Genomic DNA, 27,906 nt, shown 5'->3' with positions numbered 1-27,906 from the left:
AACCATTTCACATTTATTATCTTCCTTATTCCAGACATTGTGCTAAGCACTTCACATAGGTCATTTTTTAAACCTCACAAAAATCACATGAAGTAGGTAGAATCCCATTTTATAGATGAGGAAATGGAGGTTCAGAAATTATAGAATGTATTTAGTCCTTACAACCCCATGGAAGTGTTGTATTCTGATGCCCACTCTATGGATAAGAAAATGAAATTGTTCCAATGCTCAGACCCAATGACAGTTCAGGTCTGGGAAGGACAGAAAGAGAACACAAAACTATTCATTCTCTCATTTATTCCACAAATTTATTCCACAGATGTTCATAGAGTTCCTACTATGTGCCAGCCATTCATATGGACATCCATAAACAAATCTGACAAAAATCTGTGCCATAACAGCACTTCCTCGGGGGGAAGGATGTTGACAAATAATAAGAGTAAATACGACCATTAAGTGAATCATATGCTGTGTTAGAAGATCCAGGCCACCCCTAATATTTGATGCAAGAGTACAAATGGAGGTCCAGACCATAGGGCTAAATATTTTTTGAGTTATAAATCAAACCATTGTTAAATATGTTCTAGCGCTAGCCCCAACCCTTGACAAAAACACCTTCCTAACAACCTGAAGGCCAGGTTTGAATTTAGGGAGGAGGAGAGAACGAGGGAGGAGAGACTTCTAAGGGAAGAGAAACACTAGGAGAAGGGGAGTCAGTAGGAGCCAGTGTGAGGCTCCCCGCTATGCCCGTGAGCTGGGGCCATGTGAGTCAGCTGCTGTGCCTCCAGAGATTTCAGCTCAGCAGATGAAGTTAGAATAAGGGCTGGACTGGATGGCACCTCCCGACCCTCCTTCAAATCTCCTGCCCCTCCCACACACATACACACCTTAGCCAAGGCCACCTCCTCCTCCAGATCTCAGCCCTACCATTGGGTAGGATCAGGGGACCCGGTCCCTTGTCAATACCTCCTTAAATACTGTGGTCCTTCCTTAAATGGGACTGCTTCAAACTCCACCCATCCCAGCAGTGCATGGGTGTAATCTGCATCTTCTGTGGATGTTTTGGGGAGGGGCACTCCTGGGTGATCCCTGGCAGGGGAAGAGGAAAGTCTTTCCTTTTCACCAAATTACCATCCAATGAGGCAATAAAGAGCCAAGAGTTGAGGGGATGAGGGTCTGGTGAGGGGACAGCAGCAGCTGCTGGCAGGTTATTTTGGCAGAAGAGGAGCTGATTAGATTGCTGTGGGAACAGGTGCGCATCCCTCTGTCCCCTCCCCCCCACCCCAGGTACCCCTTCCCTGCTCAGTTGGAGGGAAAGAGGCTGATTCCAAGGTGTCTGCCATGGGCCGCAGGGCACTAGTACCCCATGGGAAGTGGTAATTAGGCTTCCCATTTGAGAAATGAGGCCTCTGAGGCTCGGTGAGGTCAGAAAATCAGAAAATCATCCAAGCCACAGGGTCAGCCCCTGGGACACGCGCCTGCGATTTGAACCTGCTTCTGGTTGGCACTAAAGATGGGGCTCTGCCCACACGGCTCCTGGGAAGAGAGCCTGCTCTTTTTGTGATTGTTTCTCTTTCCGTGATTGTTTGATGGAACTGGGCGTGTGTTGCTCTTTCTAAAGGCTTTCAATATGAATACTAAAGCGCAGCCAGGAAACAGGGCAGAGCCTCTGGGGGTTCCCTCTCCCCTGTCCCACCCTTTTTCCCATGCCACCTCCTAGCACAGCCCTGAGAGCTGGTCCGCAAGCCCAGCAAAGGCTGTATCCTCCACCCTCAGATACTCCTCCCACCACCAAAAAAAGAAACCATCCCTATGGACCATTCTGAGCAGGAAGCCGGGTTTTCAACTCACTGGAAAACAGGAAATGCCTCCAAGGGTCTAAAGTCCTTTTAGTCGCTGCTCCTTTCACACAGGGCCTGAGTCCCAGGCCAGCTGCTGAGGACAGCCCTGGAGACAAGGTTACCCTGTCCCTCCAGTGTGATTCTCGGTGCTGCACATGAGCCCCTCTGCCCCTGGAGCTGGACCTGATTCTTCTGGGATACCAGGCATTCTGGACCAGGCGGGAAGCCAGGAGTGCTGTGTGAAGGAGCAGCTTTGCAAGGAGCAATACAGACCACCCCAACCAATGGCTGACCTCCCATCCCAACCAGATTGACCTCTAATCCCATCAGAGATTGGCTGACCCCCAACAAAGCCTGACTTCTGAGACCCTTCCTATGGTTGACTTCCCCATCCTGCTACAGGCTGACCCTCTAACCTTGACCTTGTCAGAAACTAACCTTCAATACTAACCACAGCGTAGCTTTCTAACCCTGGACACAGACCAAACACAAATGCTTGCCAGCATCCTCATTCATTCATAATCACTTATTGAGCTTCTACTGAGTGCCAAGTGCTACAAGCCCACCACAGCCTTGGAGAGGAGATAGACGCATGAAGCTCTAATTGGATTATAAGTGGGATGGAGGGGAGAAGGGGAACAGGAGCCCTGTGTGAAACCTCTAACTTGCGTTCCTCTGCAGTGGGGCCATGTGCCCAGGTGGTCTCTGAGGTTCTGATCCTCAATGGCACATACCATTGGTGGAAGCTTGAAGTGGACTAGGGTGTGAAGTGCCATTGTCAGGATTGATGTTACTCTTGGGAGTAGGAAAGCCACGCTTTTGAGGATGTAAGTGATCAGGCATTTTCACTTCTGTGTGGTTGATGAGGGTTCTAGGAATCCCTCTTTCGTTTGAACCTTAGTTTCCTGGTTCCACCACAGATGGTGGGGCCCTGGCTGGATACCATTGATGCTTCTACCTGCCTTAGTTTCTCCATTTGTAAAGAGAGCTGTGGCACCAGCCACTCGGGAAATTTAGGTCTGGGTGAATATGTGGTAATTCAGATGTAAGACTTTTCACTGATGGGAAGACAAAGTTGGATCCCAGCAGTGTATGTGTTAGCTCCAGAGGTAGAGGAAATGGGGTGGCTTGTGATTAAGGCTGCCCAAGGCCCAGCATAAGAACTGCAAGGTTATAATTTGATTCCAAAGAGCACCAGGATGGTGGTGGGTAGAGAATGGATTGGCTCTGGAGGGAACAGACCACCACCTGAAACCTTGCCCCATCCTGCCATTGTTAGCTTAATTAATACACGAATCCTGTATTAAGTGCACACTGCCTGCAAGTCCATGGTCAGGGAGTAGCAACTCCATGTGCAGGCATTGCTCTGCCCCTCACCTGCATATTATCTGTCATTGGCCACATGCACAGGGCCTACTTCCTTTACCAGCCCTCCTCCCCTGTCCATATAGAGCAGGACACAGAAAGCAGAGCAGATCCTATCTGGGAAAAGCCACCAGAGAAGCTGAAAATGGATGGGTCTAGAGTAGCAGTTCTTAAAGTGAGGTCTGAGGACTCCTGGGGTCTCCAAGACCTTTTCCTGGGGTGTATTTGTAACCTATTGCCGTGTAACAAATTACTCCAAAACTTATCAGCTTAACATAACAAACATTTATTACCTCATAGTATTTCACAGTAAGTCAGGAATCTGGGCATGGCTTAGCTCAGTGATGGCGAACCTTTTGAGCTCGGCGTGTCAGCATTTTGAAAGACCCTAACTTAACTCTGGTGCCGTGTCACATATAGAAATTTTTTGATATTTGCAACCATAGTAAAACAAAGATTTATATTTTTGATATTTATTTTATATATTTAAATGCCATTTAACAAAGAAAAATCAACCAAAAAATGAGTTCGCGTGTCACTTCTGACACGCATGTCAAAAGTTCGCCATCACTGGCTTAGCTGGGAGTCTCTCCTCAGGGTCTCTCACAGGCTACCATTGAGAGGTCAGCTGGGGCTGCAGTCTCATCTGACGGCTCGATGAGAGGGAGTTTCTGCTTCCAAGCTCATTGCCGTGGTGGTTGGCAGGATTCAGTTTTTCACTGGATATCAGCCAGAGGCCTCCCTCAGTTCCTTGCCAGGGGACCTCTCCCCATTGCTGTTCAGGTCACAGCACAGCAGTTGACTTCCCTCAGAGCAAGAGAGGGCCCACTCAAGATGGAAGCCATAGTCTTGTAACTTAATCTTCAAAGTGGTTCCCCATCCCTTTTGCCATATGTATTCCTTAGAATTGACTCACCAGGTGCAGCCCACGCCCGAGGGGAGGGGATTACACCTGGCATGAAGATCAGAAGGTGGGGACCATTGGAGACAATTCAGAGGCTGCATATCACAAGGAATCCTGGGGTCTCTCTCTTTTCCAATTGCATATCTCTGTGATACTGGATTTTCTTTCTATACTTTACCCAAAACACATCATAAGAGAGTTACTGCAGAAGCATATGTAAGGATCTCGCTGTCCTCTATTAAGCTGCACATTAAAGAGATTTGAAGAAACGGAAAACAATGCCACTATATTGTTAGCTGTAACCCACCTAAATAAAAGCTCTTTGGGGGTCCTCATAATTTTTAAGAGTATAAAAGGGTTTTGAGGTCAAAAGGCCTGAGAACTGCAAGTCTAGAAAGACAGAGTTGAGATCAGGGGTGGGCAAACTTTTTGACTCGAGGGCCACAATGGGTTCTTAAACTGGACCGGAGGGCCGGAACAAAAGCATGGATGGAGTGTTTGTGTGAACTAATATAAATTCAAAGTAAACATCATTACATAAAAGGGTACGGTCTTTTTTTTTTTTTAGTTTTATTCATTTCAAACGGGCCAGATCCGGCCTGCGGGCCGTAGTTTGCCCACGGCTGGTTTAGATCCTGCCCAAGGAGGGCTGCCCTGGGTGAGGGTGAGCTGGGGTGGGCTGAGCTGGGGGACAGGGCAGCCAGACATCATCAGAGGCCTGGGTTCCCGGGGAAGAGGTGCTCACATACAACAAGTGAGAGGAAGGGCTTGCGGTCTGACTTTCGCTTTCTTTACGGTTTTGTTCAGAGAGCATCTCTGAGTGCTTGCCTTTTCTGCATCTGTGTGCAGGTAGGTTCACCATACACACCTATTAGTTGGCAAGCGTATATGTGTGTATGTGCGTGTACCAGCCTGTCCGGGCAAGCACATGTAAAAGTTGTGTGGGTGCATATATGTGTGTGCATGTGCCTGTTTGAGCACAGGTTTGCAGAGCCCCTAGGAGTGGGCAGGGCCTGGCCAGCAAGTCCGTGGCACCTGTGAAAGGAAGAGATGGTAGAGGGCTGGATAGCAGGGACCACCCTCAGGGCTGTGTGTCCCTGAAATTCCCTCTGCCCTCAGCCTGTGCTCAGCATGACTCTCAAATATTTTCATCTGCTATGGGAACTTCCCGTTCAGCTTCCTGTTGTTCTTGGACTTTTCTTTTTTAGGTTTTTGGGGTTTTTTTAAAGGTTGTAATTCTTTAATCTGCCTTTTTATTTTGCCCAGAGAGGCACTGTGGTCCCCAGACACCTCTGGGAGGAGGGGAAAATATCCTGCCAGAGCAGGCCAGGTCCTTGGCTGGAGCTGAACTGATACCAGGAATAAACTCCTCTTTCCATTAATATAAACTGGGTCTTCAAACGCCAATTTCTTTTGTGGAAGACGCTCTGTGTGAGGGGCAGTAGGAGGGACAGGGGCCTGAGTGGGAGCAGGAACATTATGAGCTGATCATTTTGGAAAAGTGCAGACATAGGAGAAGCTCCAGAAACAGAGTAGGAGTTGTCGTTTTGTAAGGGAAATGTACATGTGTAAACTGAACCTTCATTTGGAGGTCCTCTCCCTCTCTGTACTAAGAAGAGACTATCAGAGACAAGTCTTTTTCACCTAAGAGACTTGTCTGCAAAGCTGGGCAAACTTTGTTTTTCATAGATTTCCTTTTCTCACCTTCCTTGAATTGCCTCCTCCTGGCAAAGGCCCCAGACCCCTTCCCTTCCTTAGCTCAGGATAATGGGTGAGCCTGAACTGCCTGGCCTCCTTTTGAGTCGTTGTGAGCTTCTGTGCACCCGTACATAATTAATTCTTTTCTCTCCTGTTAATATGTCTTATGTCAAGGTAATTCTTAGGCCAGCCAAAGAACCCAGGAGGATAGAAGGAAAAATATTCGCCCCACCCCTACAGGCCTCAGGGAAGATTCCTCTGGGGGTCAGGGAGGGCCAAGCTAGGGCTGTGCCCCAGGTTTGTAGGGCTCAGTGACACCATGATTTCTGCCCTCCTCCTGCTTCTCCTGCTGCTTCAGAAGCTGCAGAAGGGAGCACCGTGGACAGAGAATTCAGACAGTGGCCAGAGCCCACCCTCAACTTGGCCAAGAAAGGCTCCCAGCTTCACCCCCTTGGCCAGTCCTCTTCCCCCAACTGCAGGGTCCTCTGCACAGACATGCCTGTGTGCTTGCTGTCCCCCTGCCTATGCCCTTCACTTCCCAGCCAACCTCCTTGGAAGCACCAGACTCTTCCAAGTTGCCTTAAAAGGCCTCTGGGAAGCCGTCCCAGGCATTCCCAGGCTCTGGGGAAAGCGTTGTCCACAATGCCTCGTCCCCAGGGCTCCCACTACCAGTGTTGTAACCGGTCCAGTGGTTGAGCCATCCTTGTTTCTGTACCCTCTGGCTTTCGGGTGTGCTCTAGCAGCTCCCAGATGCCTGCAGGCCCTCCCCCGGCTTCTTCCTCCAGGGTAGTGCCTCGTTTCTGAGCCTTTTCCTGTCTTCTCCCCACTTCCCCTGGAGATGCTCCCAGAGGGCACATCCCACCTGGTTTGCTCACTGTTCCTTGCCAGGGCTGTGACCTAGCACAATTCCTCCTACTGAGTAAGGATCCTGTTGTTGTGCACTCCAATGTTATGTGTCAGTAATTGCATTGGTAGGACAAGCTCGTCCATATTCAGCTGATAATGGCTGATGTGCTCCCCCCACTCCCAAAGGGACTTGTATTTTAGCTGCACATAAAATCTAACCCAGAGGAATAAACATCTGACTGTGGAATTCAGGGGCCCTGGAGGAGAGGGGTGGAAGGTGTGCAAGGGAGCTCCCATTAAGCCTTGAGCTGCCTGTCATGGGCTAAGGCAGAGCCCAGCTGCCTGCCCAGAAAGGGAAAGCAGTCTCCTCCAGCTGTCGGTGGCCCTGGGTCCCCAGGACCTAGGGGAGGGCCAGCACGCACCTTTAAGTAGGGCCTTCCTTCCCCAGCCGTGGCCGAGGGGGCTCCTTGAGACTAGTGTTTATGCAACTGACCAAAACCAGTGCTCGGGGCCTCCCTAGCCCAAGTCAGCAGCATTCTTGGAGCCTGTGGTTTCTGAGCAAGGACAAGAGGACAGGACACCCTGGGTTTCCAGGCTTAACTAGTGCTTCTGGTGTAGTGCCCCCTGGCGTCTCTATTCTCCTTGATTTAAAGCCTCCTCTGCCTCCACCACTCCTTCCCTTTGTGTCAGGGGAGGCCTCAGACCCCTGGGTGCACTCCTATTCTATGCAGGCAGTTATGCTGCTCTCCTGCCAGAGGCCCTGGTTAAACCATCTCCTCTAGACCTTATCTAGACCGGACACCTGAAGGGGGCAGTTTGGGCACCTCCAGGGAATCCTACTTCCTCTCTTACTTCCCCCTCCACAAACACCCCTCAGGACCCACTGAGAGAACTTCCCCCAACTTGCTCAGCGTCCACCATCTACCTTCATTTGTATTCATAGAGCCTCCTTATTCAGGCTGTCAGACCCCCAAGCTGAGGAATCAGCCTGGGCATTTAAAGTCTCCACTCCAGTAAGCTGAGACTCCCTGTATTACCCGACTGTCCCTCCTGGTTGGCCCGTGTCCTCACCTTTCTTATGGATTCAGGGGGAGTTGATGTTTCAGGTGGTTCAGCTTTTTACTTGTCATTAGGATTGAGTGGCAATTCCCAAAGTCCTTATGTGTAGACCCGGAAACTGGAAGTTGCAATCTCTAGTTCTAGAAGTTTTTTATACAGGTGAGACATTCACAAGGCTCACAAATTGAATGGAATAAAGAGGTATATAATGAAAGCTCCCTTCTGATAATGGTGGGCTAGCTATCTCCAGCCTTCCCTCCTGCTAAGATAGCTAAAAACAAAACAAAACAAAACAAACAAAAAAACAAAACAAAACAAAACAAAAAACCAGAATAGTTTTAAAAATTATTTTAGAAGCATCAAAGAACTTGCCAAATGCTGAGGAATTGTTGGGAGACAAGGAGAACTTGGAAAGTTAAGCCACCTCACTCTAAGCATGTTTGCCATGAGATCATATACCTGGGTAAACAGCTGACCTGAAGCCTACCTGAACTCCTAGTGGCCTCGTGGAGCTGGGACAAAAGCCAGAGCCAGGAGCTTACCAGAAGCAGGCATTCGGGTTGAAACATTCCGCACTATGTCTTCAGGGTAAACCAGAAAAAAATCAGTGCTGGCACCAACTTGCAGCCCTCTTTCCTATGATCTGGAGGTCTAGGGTGTTTCAAGTCTTTAATTTGGATTGACATAGTCCTACATAGAAGAAACGTGTATGATGCTGGCAGAAGCAAGAAAAGATCCTTTGTGGAGGAAGATAGCATTATTCTGGATGTGAAACTACCCCTCAGAATAATTTCAGGTACAGCCTACCAGTTTAATAAAAATGATCAGGCCCACACAAAAAGCAGGGAGTGAAAACCGATAGAAACAACAGACAACAGAAATAGAACACCCAGCTCAAGAAGTTAGAAAAAGAACAGCAAAATAACCCCCCACAAAGGAGAAGGGGAAAGAGTAAAGATCAGAGCAAGAATTAACAAAATAAACAAACAATCAAAAGAGGGGAATTAAAAGTGGCTCTTTGGAAAGACTAATAAAGTTGATAAACTTCTAACTAGACCAATCAAGAATAAAAGAAAGAAAGCATACCTAACAAACATTAGAAATTTAAAAGGCCATATCTTTACATTTTCTTCAGATATTATCAAGACAATAAAGTGATATTAAGAAAAATTTGTCAATGCATTTGAAAATTATATGAAATAAATTCCCAGGAAAACACAACTTACATAAATTGTCACAAGAAAAATAGAAATCCTAAACAATCATATAATTATGAAGTAAATTGAATCGCAGCTCAAAATTTTTCCACAGAAGAAACTCCAGACTGCGGATGTCACTGGTGAGTTCTACCTAACATCAAAGGAATAAATAACTGCAATCTTATGCCAACCTGTAAAAAAAAACAGGAAAAAAAAGTATATGCTCCCCTTCTTATTTTAGGAAATTAATAAAAAGTTGCTATCAAAATAAGACACACATCATTGGAAGAAGAAAATCATGGGCCCATCTCATGCAAGAAACACAGATGCACAAGTTCTGCACATATAAATAAATATATACAAGATAAATATGTCAAACAAGTTGGGTTATGGGTGAGAGGGGTTTTACACAGAGCTTCTCAATCTGGGCACTATTGACATTTGGGGCTTGGTAATTTTTTGTTGTGGAGGGCTGTCCTGTTCATTGTAAGATATTTAGCAGCATCATTGGCCTAAGGTTACTAGATACTAGTAGTACCCCAACTCCCAGTTGTGACAAGCAAAAATGTCTCTAGTCATTGCTAGTTGATCCCTGTAAAATTGTTCCTGGTTGAGAACCACTGATAAATAAGATAAAATCAAGTAATATAATTCACCATATTAATAATTAGTGGACTGGTGCACAGATTCATGCACCTGGGGGAGGGCGGGGGAGTCCCTCGGCTGGACCTGTGGGGATCAGGGAAAAACTGGCCTTAGGCACAGATTTGTACACTGGTGGGATCCCTTGGCCTGGCCTGCAGGGATCAGGCTGAAACCAGCTCTCTGACATCCCCCGTGGGATCCTGGATTGCAAGAGAGTGCAGGCCAGGCCGAGGGACCCCACCGGTGCAAGATCGGGGCTGGGGAGGAACTGCAGGAGGGTTCCAGACGAGTCCAGCCTGCCTTACCCAGTCCTGATCAGCCAGACCCCAGCAGCAAGCTAATCTACTGTTCGGAGCGTCTGCCCCCTGGTAGTCAGTGCATGTCATAGCGAATGGTCGAATGGTCAAATGGTCGGACACTTAGCATATTAGGCTTTTATATATATAGATTACAAACCAAAACTCTTTTATAATAATTTCAATAGATGCAGAAAAATGTTTGTTAAAAGATAAACATACCGTTTTAATGGAAACACTAAAGAAGTGAGTTAAGAAAGAAGCAGATATGGCATTGCAAAGACACAGACCTCCCCTCTTTTTTTCTTTTTTAACAAAAATAAATTTATTGGTTCAGGTAACTGAGAGCTTCGAGGGGTGATATTAACATTAGTAATGGCTGTATTTCAAGCCTCTGGCAATGACAACTAGATACTGCCTCCCTGCTGCCTCTGCTTTATTCTGTTGACTTCCCTCTTAAGCAAGCTCCCGCCACACAGTCTGAGATGCCATCAGCAGCCCCTCCTGTGCACTGAGCAATAACTCGCTAACGAAACCCTGGTGGTGAGTCTTATTGATCATGTCTGGCTCGTTTTTTAGCTGGGGTGAGGGGCGGGGGCAAGCCTGTCCAACCCCACAGATGATTTCCCAGAGGCGAAGAGATACTCTTTCAACAGAAGTAGGAACGCTGAGCAAGCAAAACAACAGATCTCTAGGAGAGGGAAACTTTTCAAAGTTTTCTCCAATGAATGAGTGCTACATAGTTTACTGGTATGTGGCCATGAGTTCAGGGGTGATTTAGCTGAATGGTCTGGCTCTGGGTTTCTCATGAGGTTCAGCTGCAGGTGAGTCAGGGCTGCAGTTTTCTTGAGGCTTGACTAGAACTGGAGAATATGCTTCCAAGGTGGCTTGCTCATATGACTGTCAAGGTTGTGCTCTTTGTTAGTGGAAGGTATCAGTTCCCCACCATGTGAGCCTCTCCAGAGGGTGGCTTTAGTGTCTTCTTGAGATGACAGCTGGCTTTCCCCATGCAAGTGATCCAAGAGACCAAGGAAATGTGTTTTATGACTAGCTTTGGATAGCATCCATCATCTACAACAGTGGTTCTCAACCTTCTGGCCCTTTAAATACAGTTCCTCATGTTGTGACCCAACCATAAAATTATTTTCGTTGCTACTTCATAACTGTAATGTTGCTACTATAATGAATCGTAATGTAAATATCTGATATGCAGGATGGTCTTAGGCGACCCCTGTGAAAGGGTCATTTGACCGCCAAAGGGGTCGCGACCCCAGGTTGAGAACCGCTGATCTACAACGTCCAAATGGTCACACAAGTCACCCCTTTCAATAAAGAATGGGACTACATGAGAGAATAAATACTAGGAAATGGGGGTCACTGGAGAGGGGCAAAAACAAAGAAATAATAGAAGAAAATTCACTAGATGAGACGCTTATGCAATTCTAGATTAAAGGGCTCTTTTAATTTCTAGCAAAATGGGTAAAATAGACCTTCTTAGATGCATATCATGAAATTTCAGAACACTGAAAATCAAAGAGAAGATCTCACAAGATTCTGGAAAGTCACATATAAACATTTAGAATCCGAATGTCTTCATAATTCTCAGAGGCAAGTTTGTGAGACAGTATAATGAGGCAGTGTGTTTATGCAATATACAGATCATGTATCATAGAAATGTACACTTGGCCCTCGCTGGTTTGGCTCAGTGGAGAAAGCGTCGGCCTGTGGACTGAAGGGTCCTGGGTTTGATTTCGGTCAAGGGCATATGCCTAGATTGCAGGCTTGATCCCCAGTAGGGGGTATGCAGGAGGCAGCCAATCAATGATTCTCTCTCATCACTGATGTTTCTATCTCCCTCTCCGTTCCTATCTGAAATCAATAAAAATATATTTAAAAAAAACAGAAATGTACACTTGAAACCTACATAATCTTATTAACCAATGCCACCCCAATAAAATTTGATTTTAAAAATAAAAAATGACGTGAAAAAATTATATGATATAGTAAAAGAAATTTGCATTACATATAAATAATAAAAGATTAGTATCCAGGAAAAAAATTCTGATGAAAAAACTATTTAAACATGGAAATTTATACCCAAGGCAAGCCATCAGTCAAGTTTTAATGCAGAATAGAGACACTTTTAGATACTCAAATTAAGAAAACTGTCTTCCACACACCCTTTCTCAGAAACGTTGGGAAAACAGAAGATTCAGGAAACAAAGGATTCAATACAAGGAAGAGAAGGAAATCCCCAAAATGATGGAGAAAGGAATTCCAAGGACAACAGCTATGTGCCAAGTGCAGAGGGCAAAGAGAACAGACTTGAACAGGTCAGAAGACTCAGGAGATTGTTCCATGAGAAGCTTAAACTGATAGAACGCCCAGTGTGTTTGAACATGTTGAGAGGTTTACACAAACGGGGGAGAGCTTGAAATTGAACTACTAAGGAGGTCATCAAAAAGTAAGATAACGGGAAAATAAAACAGATATTAATTCCAGTCAGAACACAACACTGTGCAGGAAAGATAAAACCATCCAAGCTTACTATATGTCTCAGCTGGACCTGGACTTACAAAGTCACAAAAAAATGTAAATAGAGAGATCAAAAAAATTGTGATATAACTGTATTGGGAGGACAGAACAATGAAAAGTGTGCATGTATGTGATGGGGTGGGCCAGGGGTTAAAAGAAAGCTCACTCCTTATTTTCCATAGTGGGAAGTCAATAGATAATATCTAGAACTGAAAAATCAAAAATAGCAGCATAAGCATGTTACTGAGAGATGTGGATGTACAAACCAAATGAATCCACGATAGTCATTGAAACTGGTTGCCTCTGGGGAGCAGCACTTAGTGGAGGATACAGGGATAGAGGTGCTAATTTTCATAATAAGCCTGGTGTAACTTTCCAGCTATGTTCATGTAAATTTAACCAGAATAAACTAAATAGAGAGGATTTTGAGAATATGGCAAAGTAGGAAGCACCAGGAATCAGTCCCCCCACCCAGAAAACAATTACCCTGGCAGAATCTGTCTGATGTAACTATTTTGGAACTCTGAGTCTATGGAAGACCTGCGACTTCCAGGGAAAGGCTTGAACAATAAATTGCTATTAATTTCAGTCAAGTTTAGCTCTTAGCACTGTTGCAGCTGGCCGTCTCATCCCTCCCACCTCCACTCCCCCAACTCCATGGCAGGCAGCTGAGCACAGATATTCCAGGAGCAGCTTGCATGAAGCCTGTGGAAACCAGGGTGGGCAAACCTGTTCTCAAAATATCAGTGATCTGTCTTCTGATAGCTGACTGCTGTTTCTGATCACAGAGGTACAAAGAGGTGGGTGGCCATTGTTATTGCCTGTCCTCCGGCTGAAGGGACTTCCAGGAACTTAAAAGGCTGATGCCCTTTCATTCCTCCATTTTAATGTTCTCTTTTCCCCTGTTTGGAGCCAGACATTAAGACTAGGATATTCAAAAGCAACTGTAGGTATGGGGAAAGTTAGAAAGTGACCACACATGCCCAGGAAAAGGTACAGGCTCAGAAAAGACCTGAGAAGAATTTAAGTTCACGCCTCAGGCAGATCCATGGCACAGAATCAGCCTACAATAATAAAAAAGCCAAAACAAAAACAATAATTAAAAGACAGCAAGCCCTGGGGAAGGGGAATAATCTGATTCCTAGAGTTATCACATTATTAGATCCAAATGTCCAGTTTTTAACAAAAAATCATGGGACATACAAAAAAAACCCAAAAACACAGGAAAGTTTGGCTCATTCAAAGGAATAATTAAATCTACAGAAATTGTCCCTGAAAAAGACTTGATAACTGATCTACTATACCGAAGACTTAAAACAATCAACTTACAGATACTTAAAGAGTCAAAGAAATATGTGAAGTCAAATAGAAAAATGTTTGTTAAAAGATAAACATACCACTTACCAAAATTATATATTAACAAAATGAAAATATCAATGAAGATATAGAAAACCTAAAAAACTTGTGTGTGTGTTTTTCCATTGGGACTTAGGCACTGGTCTTGAGATGGGGCTCAAGGCCAGTCTTAAAATACAAAAGGCTTGAGACACTGTGTTGAGGCATAGGATGAGGTTCATCTCAGGGTATAGGGGCCTTAAGGTATGAGAAATCTTGACAGGCTGGCCTTGAGGTACATGTGCCTGGCTCCCCACCCATAGAGTTGCTGCCAGAGGTCCCAGGTGCATGAAGTTACAGAAGTTACCAGGGGAACATTCCCCCCATCTTGTACTCCAACAGCACAACTCCTAATAGCCGGCGACAGGAGACAGCTCAGCATACACAGTCTGCCTGTTGTTGAACCAGCGGTTGTTGAGTTAAACCACTCTGCATCCTCCTTACACTGGAACTTGACATAGATAGGGCCCATGAGGTGGTCCCACAGGTTGTTGCTGAACTCTCTCAGCTTTTGCTTATCTGGGAACGCCTAGATTTCTCCCTCACTTTTGAAGGACACTTTTCTCTGATATAGGAGTTTGGTTGGCAAAGAGGATGGAAACTTCCTTAATATTCAAAGATCAATAAATCAAAAAAGGAGAACAGATAAGACCAAGAGGAAAATAGGCAAAGAATATGAATAGGCATTTATAATCACCAGTAGACACATGAAGAAATACTCTGTCTCATTCGTAATTAAAGAAATGGAAATTGAAGTGATGTCATGCATATTGACACATAATAAAATGGAGACAGACTAGCAGGTAGGTGGGGCAGACTTCATTGAAAGCCAACTTGGAAATACCTATGAAAATGTATAATGCACCTGCTCTTTGACTGAGTAATCCCTCTTCTTGGATTATATCCTATACATGCTCTACAAGTATGTAGTCTATGTTCAAAGGCATTCTTTGGAAATAACACCAATGCCTACACAAGAATAGCTAAACAAAAAATGATGCATCCTTCTCATGGTGTCTTAGTCTATTCGGGCTGCTACCACAGAATACCATAGCCTGGGTGGCTTACAAACAACAGAAATTATCTTCTCACAGGTCTAGAAGCTGGGAAATCCATGATCAAGTCATCAACAGATTTAGTATCTGATGAGAGCCTGCTTCTTGGTTCATAGACAGCTGATAGGATCCAGTTCTCTTGAGTACTCACATGGTGGAAAGGGTAAGAGAACTCTCTGGGATTTCTTTTATAAGGACAGTAATCCCATGCATGAAGATTCCCTCCTCATGACCTAATCACCAAACATAAGCCCCACCTCCAAATACCATCATATTGGTGATTAGGTTCAACATGTGACTTTTGAAGGGACAAAACATTCAGTCTATAGTGCATGGAATACTCTACCCCATTCAGAAGAGAGGGTGTCCTGGATATGCTCAGATCAAAGACAGACAAGATATTTTAACTTTTAAAAGTTTCTAGCCGTATTTATAGCAGGAGTCCATTTCTGTGACAAATGGAGAAAAGTAGCACTTGTCCTGATCTGGCGCCTACTTGATAGTCATTAAAAAGTACTTAGCTACTCTCTCTAATGTAAGCTACAAAACTAAACAACAATTATAATTCAAAACAAAATGCAAAAACTCATTTGATAATGAGGCTCGCTTGGCTGCAGAGGTCGTATATCATCTTGACTTTACATTTGTGCCTGATTTACAACAGCTTTATTGTTCTCATTCATCAACTTAATCATAATGAAATGTAATCAATTTGAACTTGTAAAGGAAATTCATGTAATATTCTGCTTTCATATATTTTGTATGTTTTACTTATTGGGCTTTCTTTTTTTTTTAAAAAAAAAAAAAAAGAAGCTTTCTTTAAAAAGTTTATAATTCTTTAGCTTCAAAAATCCTTGAAAATAATATCCCCCATTTCTTTCCCCAGCTGGCCTGTGCGTTTCCTGACCCAATGAGACCTCAGCAGATTTGTTCTGGACTAGGATTCAGGAGACCTGGGTGCCAGTAGCTGGATGACCTTGAGTAAGTCTTTTAGCTTTTCTTAGTTCTTTTTCTCAGCTGTCATATGAGGCACAGTACCTTTCCTGTTTACTTCATGGGGCCATTTGGAGGAGCAAGTGAGGTAATGGGGGTAAGTGTATAATCTGTAAAGGCTATGCAATGGGGTAAGTGTATAATCTGTAAAGGCTATGTAAGGGGGTAAGTGTGTAATCTGTAAAGGCTATGTAAGGGGGTAAGTGTGTAATCTGTAAAGGCTATGTAAGGGGGTAAGTGTGTAATCTGTAAAGGCTATGTAAGGGGGTAAGTGTGTAATCTGTAAAGGCTATGTAAGGGGGTAAGTGTGTAATCTGTAAAGGCTATGTAAGGGGGTAAGTGTATAATCTGTAAAGGCTATGCAATGGGGTAAGTGTGTAATCTGTAAAGGCTATGCAATGGGGTAAGTGTGTAATCTGTAAAGGCTATGTAAGGGGGTAAGTGTGTAATCTGTAAAGGCTATGTAAGGGGGTAAGTGTGTAATCTGTAAAGGCTATGTAAGGGGGTAAGTGTGTAATCTGTAAAGGCTATGTAAGGGGGTAAGTGTATAATCTGTAAAGGCTATGTAAGGGGGTAAGTGTGTAATCTGTAAAGGCTATGTAAGGGGGTAAGTGTATAATCTGTAAAGGCTATGCAAGGGGGTAAGTGTATAATCTGTAAAGGCTATGCAAGGGGGTAAGTGTGTAATCTGTAAAGGCTATGTAAGGGGGTAAGTGTATAATCTGTAAAGGCTATGTAAGGGGGTAAGTGTGTAATCTGTAAAGGCTATGTAAGGGGGTAAGTGTGTAATCTGTAAAGGCTATGCAATGGGGTAAGTGTGTAATCTGTAAAGGCTATGTAAGGGGGTAAGTGTATAATCTGTAAAGGCTATGCAATGGGGTAAGTGTGTAATCTGTAAAGGCTATGTAAGGGGGTAAGTGTGTAATCTGTAAAGGCTATGTAAGGGGGTAAGTGTGTAATCTGTAAAGGCTATGTAAGGGGGTAAGTGTATAATCTGTAAAGGCTATGTAAGGGGGTAAGTGTGTAATCTGTAAAGGCTATGTAAGGGGGTAAGTGTATAATCTGTAAAGGCTATGTAAGGGGGTAAGTGTGTAATCTGTAAAGGCTATGTAAGGGGGTAAGTGTATAATCTGTAAAGGCTATGTAAGGGGGTAAGTGTGTAATCTGTAAAGGCTATGCAATGGAGTAAGTGTATAATCTGTAAAGGCTATGTAAGGGGGTAAGTGTGTAATCTGTAAAGGCTATGTAATGGGGTAAGTGTGTAATCTGTAAAGGCTATATAAGGGGGTAAGTGTATAATCTGTAAAGGCTATGCAAGGGGGTAAGTGTGTAATCTGTAAAGGCTATGTAAGGGGGTAAGTGTATAATCTGTAAAGGCTATGTAAGGGGGTAAGTGTGTAATCTGTAAAGGCTATGTAAGGGGGTAAGTGTGTAATCTGTAAAGGCTATGCAATGGGGTAAGTGTGTAATCTGTAAAGGCTATGTAAGGGGGTAAGTGTATAATCTGTAAAGGCTATGCAATGGGGTAAGTGTGTAATCTGTAAAGGCTATGTAAGGGGGTAAGTGTGTAATCTGTAAAGGCTATGTAAGGGGGTAAGTGTGTAATCTGTAAAGGCTATGTAAGGGGGTAAGTGTGTAATCTGTAAAGGCTATGTAAGGGGGTAAGTGTGTAATCTGTAAAGGCTATGTAATGGGGGTAAGTGTATAATCTGTAAAGGCTATGTAAGGGGGTAAGTGTGTAATCTGTAAAGGCTATGTAAGGGGGTAAGTGTATAATCTGTAAAGCTATGTAAGGGGGTAAGTGTGTAATCTGTAAAGGCTATGTAAGGGGGTAAGTGTGTAATCTGTAAAGGCTATGTAATGGGGGTAAGTGTATAATCTGTAAAGGCTATGTAAGGGGGTAAGTGTGTAATCTGTAAAGGCTATGTAAGGGGGTAAGTGTGTAATCTGTAAAGGCTATGTAAGGGGGTAAGTGTGTAATCTGTAAAGGCTATGTAATGGGGTAATTGTGTAATCTGTAAAGGCTATGTAAGGGGGTAAGTGTATAATCTGTAAAGGCTATGTAAGGGGGTAAGTGTGTAATCTGTAAAGGCTATGTAATGGGGTAAGTGTGTAATCTGTAAAGGCTATGCAAATGAAAGAGCTTTACTCTTCATGACAAGGAGGATCCCCTCAGCGGTTAAGCATTTCTGTTTTCCGGTTTCCCCAGAGGGTAGGCAAGCGTGGGTGTTTATTCAATAAACCTTTAGTGCCTTTCTGGCCCAGGTTCTATGCCAAGAGATGGTGGTCCAGAGTTAAACACGATGCTTTCCTTGCTTTCAAAGAATTCTGTTTGATAGGAGAGGCAACCAATAATTGCAGTAAAATGTGAGAAATGCAGTAGAACAGCTATGGACAAAGAATGGTGGGACCCAAAGGAGTAACTAGCTCAAGTGGGGAAGGCAGCACTGAAAAGGTGGCATTTGAGTTGAGTCCTAAAGAGCATGTTAGAATTTGCCAGGTGGAGAACTGATTGATTGCCTGGTTGAACCCAGGCAGTGCCCAACCTTGGACCAATGTCTCACCTAGCTTTATCAAACCTCACCTGTGCTGTGTTGCTATGAGAAACTTGCTCTCAGCTGCTTTTCCTATTGTAAAATATTTGTGAAAAGATGTTTACAACAGGTTAGGTGTATTTCCCTCCCAGGAATATATGCATTTGGGTCCAGAAAGTGATATGGGTCCCTATACACAGAGGAATCCTAATAATGCTTGAGTTTTCCAGTTTAGAGGAGGGAAAGAAAGTAAGTACTTTTTATTGGCCACCAACTGGTGCCAGGTTATTACAAATAATACTTTTCTTCATTGTCACAACAACTTTATTTTTTTCTCATATTATAGGGGAGGAATCAGAGGGTCCGAGTCACCTGGCTAGTTAGTAGCAGAGTCAGATTCAAACTCAGGCCATGATCTTGCCCATCCATTATCAGGTTGGTTCTCATAGCAACCCTCAGAAATGAGCAGAAAAGGAACATTGGAAATCAGGAGCTTTGCCTGGGACCCTCAGCTAGGCTTCCTGACTCCTGCCCCGGTAGAGGCTGTTACCCTAAGGGGAGGTCAAATCCCTGATGGGCGGTGGGGGAGATATTTTGGGGTAGAGCTGTCTCTCTGGTGCTTCTCAGATCTCACCTTGGGAAGCAGCTGCCCACTGGGCCTGGGTGTCAGGCCTACTGGCTCGGCCTGGGACCCTGCTGCTCTGGAAAGCTACTGGGAAGGAGACACCTCTCTCTCTGATTGTCTTCACCATGCAGTGGGCTGGATGCTGTCCACTGGAATCTGCTCCAGGTTAACTCTTTTCCTGCTCTTGCTCATGGAAGTGACAGGGATGCTGCAGGGGGCTATACTCCTTGGCTGGAAACCTTTGGGGCAATAGAGAATAACTTCCTCTTTTACGGACTGCTTGGATTAGTTCACGTGCCCCCCTTTCCCGCTCCACCCACCCCCCATGGGTTCCCAGAGAGTAATAATTGATGAGCTTGAACAGTGGTGAACCAGGATGAAGTTACATCCAGATACTCATCCCTCACCGCCTCCTCAATGCACTCCTCAAACCCACTGAATCTTTTCTTTCTCTGCCCATCTGTGCCTCTTGGTCTCTGACTCTCTTCCTCTCTCTCCTCCCCTCATTTGCCTTCTGTGTATCTGAATTGGTGTTCTCTTCCTCTCTCCCTTTTTCAAAACTCTTTCTCTCCCTCTGCCTTTCTCCCTCCAGCGCTCCCTCTCATCTCTCTTTCTTTCTTTCTCCCTCTCCCTTCCCTCACTTCTCTTTCTGTCCTCAGTCCTTACTGGCCCTGTTTCTCACTTGCCAGCCTCAGAGCAGATCTACACACATTTAGGATTCATTATCTTTACTGAAGAGATCCTTTAATCTCTTATGTTAAACAGTAGGCAAGTTGCACTGTTTCCGTGCCAAGAAAGAGCAAAGTCATCTTAATTTAACTTTTTTTTTCTGCCATTGGCCTGTGCCTAGAGCAAAAATAGGTCTCCCAGCTTCTGGCATACCCAAGCTGTAAGCCAGCCCAGTTGGCAAATATACTGCGGGGACCAGAATCCTGTTACCCAACTCATGGGTGGTGCCAGAACTCTGAGCCCAGTCAGGCCTCTGAGCCAGAGATGTGGGTCGCCCTGAGGCCCAAGGGGACCCAGACTCCTGCCCACCTTGCCCATGGCTATCGCTGGTGCTGGTTAGTTGCCTCCTGCCCTTCCCCAATGGGGCTGCAAGAGGGGTTCAGGTGGAGCCCAGCCAGCCTCTCAGCTTGTCACTATGCCCAGTGACACATGGCAGCCTGGGCTAAGCTGTCAAGTCAGCACCTAGCCCAGTACCATTAAATTTACTGGACTAACATTTGAATGGGTATTTAGTTACATAATGTCTTTACCTCATAACAACCTAGTAGAAGAGATTTTATTGAGTCTTTATAGTAACCAAACCGAGGCTCATAGGGGTTAATTTATCCACTTAGGGATGGAGCTGGTATTTAGGATTCTGGAATTCCTTGCTCACATGTTCCCCAACCAGGTTCCACAGCCTGCCCAGGCCACCTCTCCAGGCCTCTGGACTGCACTGTGCACACATTTTATCTCTAGTCTCAAGGGCGGTCTGGAGCAGAAGTTTGCTACATGTGCATGGACCATGAACGTGTAGACTGGAATGTCCCCATGCATGAGTGTGAGGTCCTGTGTAGATGTGCGTGGACCATGGACATGTAGGCTGGAATGTCCCCACACATGAGTGTGAGGTCCTGTGTAGCACAGGGTACTGCTGGGGTCAGAAGAAGAGGAGAATGGGCTGGGGGCTGCAGGCTGGAGCCTTCTGTACCTGAATTACCACATTTACATTTACATTTAAAACTTTGCATTCTAAGCATTAAATCTGAGCCTGGCCTTCTAGGTCACTGTGAATGTGTATTTGTGAAGTTTGGAAGATAGAATATGTTTTACTTACTCGTTTGTTAACTCAGTTTTTAATTTTGAAATATTGAGACTTCTGTTCATTGGGCTGCCACTAGACTTATGGGGTCTGGGCACCAGAAATGTTAAAGGTGGGCCTATGGAACACCTTTTCACGTGTAGTTGGCAGTTGAGATGTCCTCTTTTGAGAAGTTCCTGTCCTAGTCTCTTGCTCACTTTCTTGTTGGTCGTCTCACTCATGTTTGTATGTCTTTGGGCCTCAACAAACCTATTTATCTTGATCCAAGAGGAGGGACAGAGTTGCAGATAGTGTCACTCAGTTATGACTACATCTCAACCCACCCAAGAGGGTGGTCATGCATTGTGGTTGAAAGCTTTCTCATTGTATCTGCCATTTTTCTATGTCCCGACCCAAAAATAACTGCTCCTGATTGTCATAAGGTCCTGCAACTCAACCCATTCTCTTTCCCAAACCTGTTTCGCTTCATGGGTTCTGCACCCAGGAGTCTTTAACTGTTTTTTCTCATCCCCAACTCCTTAAGGTTCCTGAAGTCCATTCATGTCTGTCCACCCTACAGCCACCTTCCAGCTGCACTTCAAGTCCTCTTTGCGGGACAGGGCGGGGCAATTGAGAGCCTCCCTGTTCATCTCCCAACTCTGCCTGAGGGTCTTCCTAAACAGCCTCAAATAACTTCCAAGGACCCCACTACCCATAAACAAACTCCACCTTCTTAGCCTGCCCTTCCATATGCTTGTTTCATTCTGATGTTCTTTATGAAGATCAGGTTGCCTCCTGTAGCAAAGGTGGGGAGGCCAGGTGCACAGGCAATCGGGCAACACAAACCTTAGCCACGTAGCTAGACCGTCTGGCAAAAGCCAGGAAAAGCCAAGAAAGACCAAGGTGGACAGCAGGGTCAGGGCTCCCGAGGCTGGGGCTCAGTGTAGAGGCGCAGACCTGGCCAACTCATTACCTCCCGAGCGCTTGAACTCTGCTTAACACACCCTCCTTCTCTTCTCCCTTTGCTTTTTTTCTTCTATTCTCACCACCAGCTAAATACCTTTCTTTTTCTCTCTCTATTTTTAACACACACCCTCCCCCAGGGAAACAATCTACTGATCCAATTAGTTCCAATCTTCCTTGGGTGGTGTTCTGGCTAGGCCACCTTGGAATGGGTGCCCAGACTGATCCAATCAACTGAGAACAGGGAGGGCAGGTAACAGGGTGAGCTGGTCTCCTCATCCTGGGTGGGTGGGTGGACCCTCTAAGGCCTGGCTTGCCCTGTCCATCGACTAGACCCAGACCCACCATCTCCAGAGGTTTAGCTATTTGAGAGCCCACAGTGCAGTTCCATCCTTCCTCATCTTTGCTTTCTGCTGGAACCCTCACCAGCCACAGTCAGTAGGACTCAAATCCAGGCTACCCACCCCAGCCCTCCACTCTCAGGAAGCCTTGTCTAAACCCCTCCAGCTATAATGAATACCTCACTCCTGGCCCCTATGGCTACTTGCTAATAATATCTTGGATTTCCTTCTTTATTACTGTGAGTTGTTACCTACCTATCTCCGTAATTGGGTTGTAAACACTGGGAAAATGGAAACTATTTTAGCCATCTTTATGTATATATAGTCCAAGTGCCTAATGCACAGCATTGCATGGAATAAGCTTTCAATTGAATACTTTGTTGGATAAATAAATGAGCAGGATAAACCAGCATAGCAGATCCCAAAATTATTTCTCTTTTCTCTTAGAGGCATCTTATAATTTTTTTAACACCAAGAACAGGTTTTAAAACCCTGAGAGCTCAAAGACTCCCTCTATCTCATCCTGCACCAGCTCCTCCTGCTCTAGACCCAGGGTTCTTCCCTCTATCCCAGTGGGCAGCCCGTGGTGGGGCAAAGTAGGCCACCTAGGAACCTGTGGTCATGGGTTCTGCATGGAGGGCCTGCCAGGGAAGCCTGCGATATGGCTGGACTGCTGGGCCTGGGCAGGGTGGGAGGGGTGGGCAGCTCCAGCGTGCTCTTCCTCACATCCTTGAAGCTTCCCCTGTCCTTTGACTCAGTTCGTGGATGAATGCTCTGGTCCTAGACAGAGAGCCCATTCAGCCCGGCAGGGTTTCTGGAGGGCTCCCAGGAGGGGGAGGCCCAGGAAATGGCCAGGGAGCCATGAAGTTGGGGTGATGGCCAGTTCACTCCAGCTTCAGCTCAGGGCATCTTCTCCGCTCCCACCCCCTCCCCCTCCCCCACCCCACATTCTTCTGGTGCCCTCAACAGTACCCAGCTCTATGTGGTAAACAGGAGACTTGAACATACCTTGGGAACTCAGCTGCTAGTGTCCTACGCCCCCCTACCCTGTCCCAATCACTGAAACCCACATGTCACCCCCATGTCCTTGTAGCAATTCTGTGAGGCTTGTCAAAGAGGGTTTGGGAGGTAGGAGAGCCGAGGGTCTGGCCAAGGCCCCCAGGGAGTTTGGAACCCCCTTCCTTCAGGAGTTTAATTCGGGATAGAGGCCTGCTAGCTCACTGCTTGACCTTGGTTGGGCCGGCCCCGTCTTCCTCCCCTGCCAATGGAGAGAATGTCACTGACCCTAGCGGTGGGTGCTCAGGGGCTCAGATGACACCAAGATGGGAAAAGACTTGTCACAGCGGAAGCTGAAGTTCGGCACAGGGACTTGTTTGAAGGGCACTGTGATGCAGAGAAGGGCTCAGACTCACCTAAGGGAGCTCAGGGCCAAGGGCCCGGCTTGCTGATCATGGAGTAAGCTCCCCTCTATGACAAAGCATGCGCAAGAAGGACACACAGTCAACCTGCTTTACACCACAGCCAACTGAAGGGCCTCGCTGTGTGCAGTCCTCTGTGGGCCTCTGTGTTCGCATGCGAGTGTCATTTGTGCTATAGCATGTAAGTGGAGGTCTCTGAGATGGCCTGGAAGCTTCTGTTTAATGGTGTGGCTCTCTGGGCATCTCTGTGCCTGTGTCCCCCTGCATGGGCTCGGGTGAGAGGGGGTGTCTTTGTCTGTGCACATGTCCATGTCATGGAGCATCTGATTTTTAAAAAGCGGTCCATAATTTATTGTGTTTGTTAAACAGAAATGGGGCATCTTAGTCTCTTGGCATCTAGAGATGATGATTGTGTTGGTTGTGGAGTGCGGGTGGATGTCCACAAGACTCTAAAGCCACCACGGGCCCCATTTCTCAACACAAATGTCAGCCTGGCCTTTAAGGTCCTCCACGCCTGGCACAAGTAAGCCGCTCTGGCACAGTTGTCCCCTCTTTCCGGGCACAGACAAGAGAGTGCTACTTCCTAACCATGTGACTTTGAACTTGGCTTTTCCCCTCTGAGCCTCATTCTCTCGCATGTAAGGTGAGCAGGGAAGTTGTTTGCAAACTATGAAGCATGACACATGCATGGGGGATTTTCTCTGCACTTTGGGTTCAGAGGCCCCGCTGTGCCTTTCCTCCTTTCCTGCTGTCCCCGCTCCCTGAACACCCTCCCCTCCTCCTCTGAATAGTCAGGCTCTGCCCGTGCTTCCCCACACCATTCCCCTCTGCCTGCAACTCTCCTTCTCTGTCCCTGCTTCTGTGAGGATCCTGTTTGTATGTCTGGTGTGTGTTGTGTATGCCTCTGTGTGTGTTGTGTATGCCTGTGTATGCACTTGGGTCTGCCCTCTTAGTGTACCAGGAAGGCTCCTGCCTACCCATGCAGGTAGCCCTGGAGCTCCGGGTGTGTCTATGCATTTCGTACTGCCTGTCTACTCAGCCTGTGTGAAAGAGCGATGTGGTGTGCACCCCTGTGCATGTGCCCGCCTCTAGCAGGCCTCTCTGTACCCATGTCTGGGAGGAGGGTACCTATGTGTGGGTATCGGTGTACATGTGTGTACCCACAGCCATTTCCTCACCACCCTGCATCTTCTGGGGCAGCTTTCCCTGCTCCCCTAATTGTTTATGTCCCCCAACCGGACCCCATGCTCCATGAAATCCTTCCTCAGCACAACAGGGTGGAGTTGAGCTGTAGAAGCAAGTGAACCAGCATGGGCCCAGCCCTCCTTCAGATCTCCTGCTTCTGCTTTCCCTGCTCTTGAAGGAAGGAGTGGGCATGGGACAGGGCATGGCTATTGCACAGAGGGTCCAGGTTTGCTCTGCCTGGCAAGCCGTGGGAGACCCCCCCCCCCCAGATCCCTAACCTCTCTTGAACTCATACTCATGTGGAACTTGATGAACTTTTTGTTTTCTGCTATGTAGGTTTTGCCCAGTCTTGCCTCTGTGCCTTTGCTCAGGCTGTTTCTCTATGGCATCCCTCCTATCCTTTATGGCTGAGGGCCACCTATGCCAGGCAGCTACCTGAGCACCAGCCCCCCAGGCACAGTATGGTGGGAGCATGGATTGCACACATTGCGGACCTTGGTGTATATGTGTGTAACATGCACACAATCTCATTTAATTCTCCCAAGAATGTAATGAAATGGGCATTATGAACACCTCAGTTTCCAAGACAAGGAAACCAAGGTCCAGAAATGCCCAAGAACTTGCCCCAAGTCACACTCCCTCACTAGCTGACTGAGACCATTAGGATTGGACTCAGCTCTGCCTGCCTCCTAGGCTTACACACTCCAAACCTTAAGTCAGACTCTGGCCTCTGCGGCCCACAGTCTCTCTAAATGCTCTGAGCTCCTGGCGCCCTAGTGTGGGCAGCAGCCATCCAAACTTACACCCCTAGCCGTTGTCTTACGAATATAGACTTTTAAAACATAGTACCTCCCTCCCCAACTAGATTGTATGTTTCTTAGGGAAGGGACTGTGTCTTTTATCCCTTTTCTCCCCACCAGACCCTCATGCCTACAAGGTGAGGATGATGATGACGAATGACACCCCTGCCCCCAGCTGCAAGGTCATGGTAATAGCTTTGTGTGTTCTCAGCTCAGACACAGTGACCTGTGACCAGAGGAGTCTCTTGTAAGAGAGTTTCCTGATGTGGGAGGAGGATCCCTAGGGCAGCCATGGTCCTCTGGCCTGACTATCCCAAAGGGCTTCTGCAGCTCTGAGGACAGGGACAGAAAGAGCTATTCTCTCCCTCCCTGTGGAGCTGGCGCCTGCACTCTGACCAGCCCTTCCCCTCTGACCCCCCCCCCCCCCCCCAGTGCTGGGCTCTGCAAGCCTGGGTGGGAAGGAAGTGGGAAGGAGGAGGCCTCCTCTGCAGCTTTGAGACAAAAGTATGCGGCCCTTCCAGTATGCTCAGAAATCCCATTCCCACAGAGGCCTTGACCGGGTGGAGCTGTCCCCTGAAGACAGGTCTGGGTCTGGGGGCCAGCTTGGAGGAGCCTGACAGCAGCCTCAGGGTCTGGGCTGGTGGTGGTCAAGGACCGTATTCTCCCCAGCTTCATCATGTAACCCAGGACAGAGCGAGCACACCAGGCACTGTGGGGAAACCTCTGAGGTGCATTTCCTGCCCCTTGGATACACACCCAGTTTGCTCACACAGGAAATGGAGAATAAATCAGAAAGCAGGGCTGGATATTATGTCAGGAGGGAAGAGCACGGTGGGTTGGAGAAGTCAACGCAGAGAGAGGAAGTGGGGTTGGCGGGTGCAGGGGATGGGGAAGGTTACCTTTGGCAGGGAGGAACAACATGGCCAGGGGGATGGTAACGCACACACTCTTCCATAACACATGGGTTTGACCTCCCTGGACAGTGCAGAGGACACAGGCCCTGGTATGAATTCCCTGTGACACTCCAGTGCCCAGTCAAGGCAGACTTGACATTCAATAGTGATACTGCCACTTCCAAGATGTGCAAACTTGGGAGAGTTACTGCATTTCTGTGAGACTCCTTGTCCTCATCTATAGAGCAGGCTTGGTAATTCTTACCTCTGAAGGTTGCTTCCATTTAGTTTCATTATTCTTTGGAGTAAGATAGTGCTCTCCAGAGAAACTTCCACTCTCTCCCTACTTTGAATGAGATGGGGAATGGTTCTGTTTGCATTCCTGACTTCCATCTGTCAGAAAGTATTTATTCCCATGAGGTTGGCCCAGTGTAGTGTGCTCTGAGACAAGCAGGGGATGGCCTTGGAAATCTTCAGGCCTCCCTAGAGACACAAAGATTGGCTCTGGGGAACAACTTTGTGCCTTGTGTCCAGGGCAGCATGGACTAACCACAAGGGCCAGAGAGCAGGGGCTGCAGCAGCTCATAAAAGGGGGTGGGGGGCACACCAATAAGGTCTGGATGAGCCAGGAGATACTTGCTGTAGAAGCTGACACTTTTGATTGGTTAAGCTGTCCAATCATGTTTCATATGGGTACCTTTTTTGCCTATCTTCCGGTTTTATGATGTTAGAATATTAGTATAGTTAGTTATCTATTGCTGCCTAACAAACTGCACCAAAACAGGGGCTTAAAACAACAGATCTTTATTATCTCACAGTTACAATGGGTGGGAATTCCAGGGTGTCTGAGCTGAATGGTTCTGGCTCTGGGTTTCTCATGTCAGTAGGGGTTGCACTGTAATCTGAAGGCTCGATTGGGCTGGAAGATTTGCTTCTAAGTTCACTGTCATGACTATTGGCAGGAGGACTCAGTTCTGCAATGGCTATTAACCGGAAGCCTCAGTGCCTTGCCATGTGATGTTTGAGGGTCTTCATAATCTAGTTGTCGGCTTCACCTAGAGTGAATGGTCTAAGGAGAGAGCATGAGGAATCTGCACTGTCATTTATGACCTGGTCTCTGAGGTCACACATCATTACTTACACTGTTTCTGTTCATGAAAATCCAGTCACTGAGTACAGCCTACACTTAAGGAGAGGGGAGAGGACTTAGTCTACACTTGTAGAAGGGAAGAATATCAAAGAGTTTGTGAAAACATTTTAAAACCATCACAGTTACAGACCTTTTCTTTTTTCTTTTTAACAAGGGAAATTTCAAACATGCGCAAAGGCAAAAAGAATAGTATACCAGTTCTGAACAATTATGAACACAGGCCAAGGGTATCTTTGTCAGCTTTATTGAGGTATAAATGACTGCACACATTTCAAGTGCACAATTCAGTAAGTTTTGACATTATGTTTACACCCGTGAAACCATCACAACAATCAAGATAATGCGCGTATCCATCACCACTGAAAATTTCCTGTGCC

At 46.3% G+C, this 27,906-nt stretch overlaps 1 protein-coding gene across 1 annotated transcript in view; it reads left to right on the top strand.

Moving 5' to 3' along the window:
• Positions 1–15,819, top strand: part of PRKCE (protein kinase C epsilon) — a 481,203-nt gene extending 465,384 nt beyond the window's left edge. Inside the window, exon 16 of the mRNA XM_059659939.1 lies at positions 15,725–15,819. Within this exon, the coding sequence (XP_059515922.1) occupies positions 15,725–15,805 (81 nt within the window). The 3' untranslated portion in view covers positions 15,806–15,819. The remainder of the gene's footprint in view (positions 1–15,724) is intronic.
• Positions 15,820–27,906: the final 12,087 nt, after the last annotated feature.

Source organism: Myotis daubentonii, chromosome 12, assembly GCF_963259705.1.
Source record: "Myotis daubentonii chromosome 12, mMyoDau2.1, whole genome shotgun sequence".
In the NCBI taxonomy this organism is placed as follows: domain Eukaryota; kingdom Metazoa; phylum Chordata; class Mammalia; order Chiroptera; family Vespertilionidae; genus Myotis; species Myotis daubentonii.
Note: the sequence above shows the minus strand (reverse complement) of the source record. Positions and strands in the feature narration are given on the sequence as shown.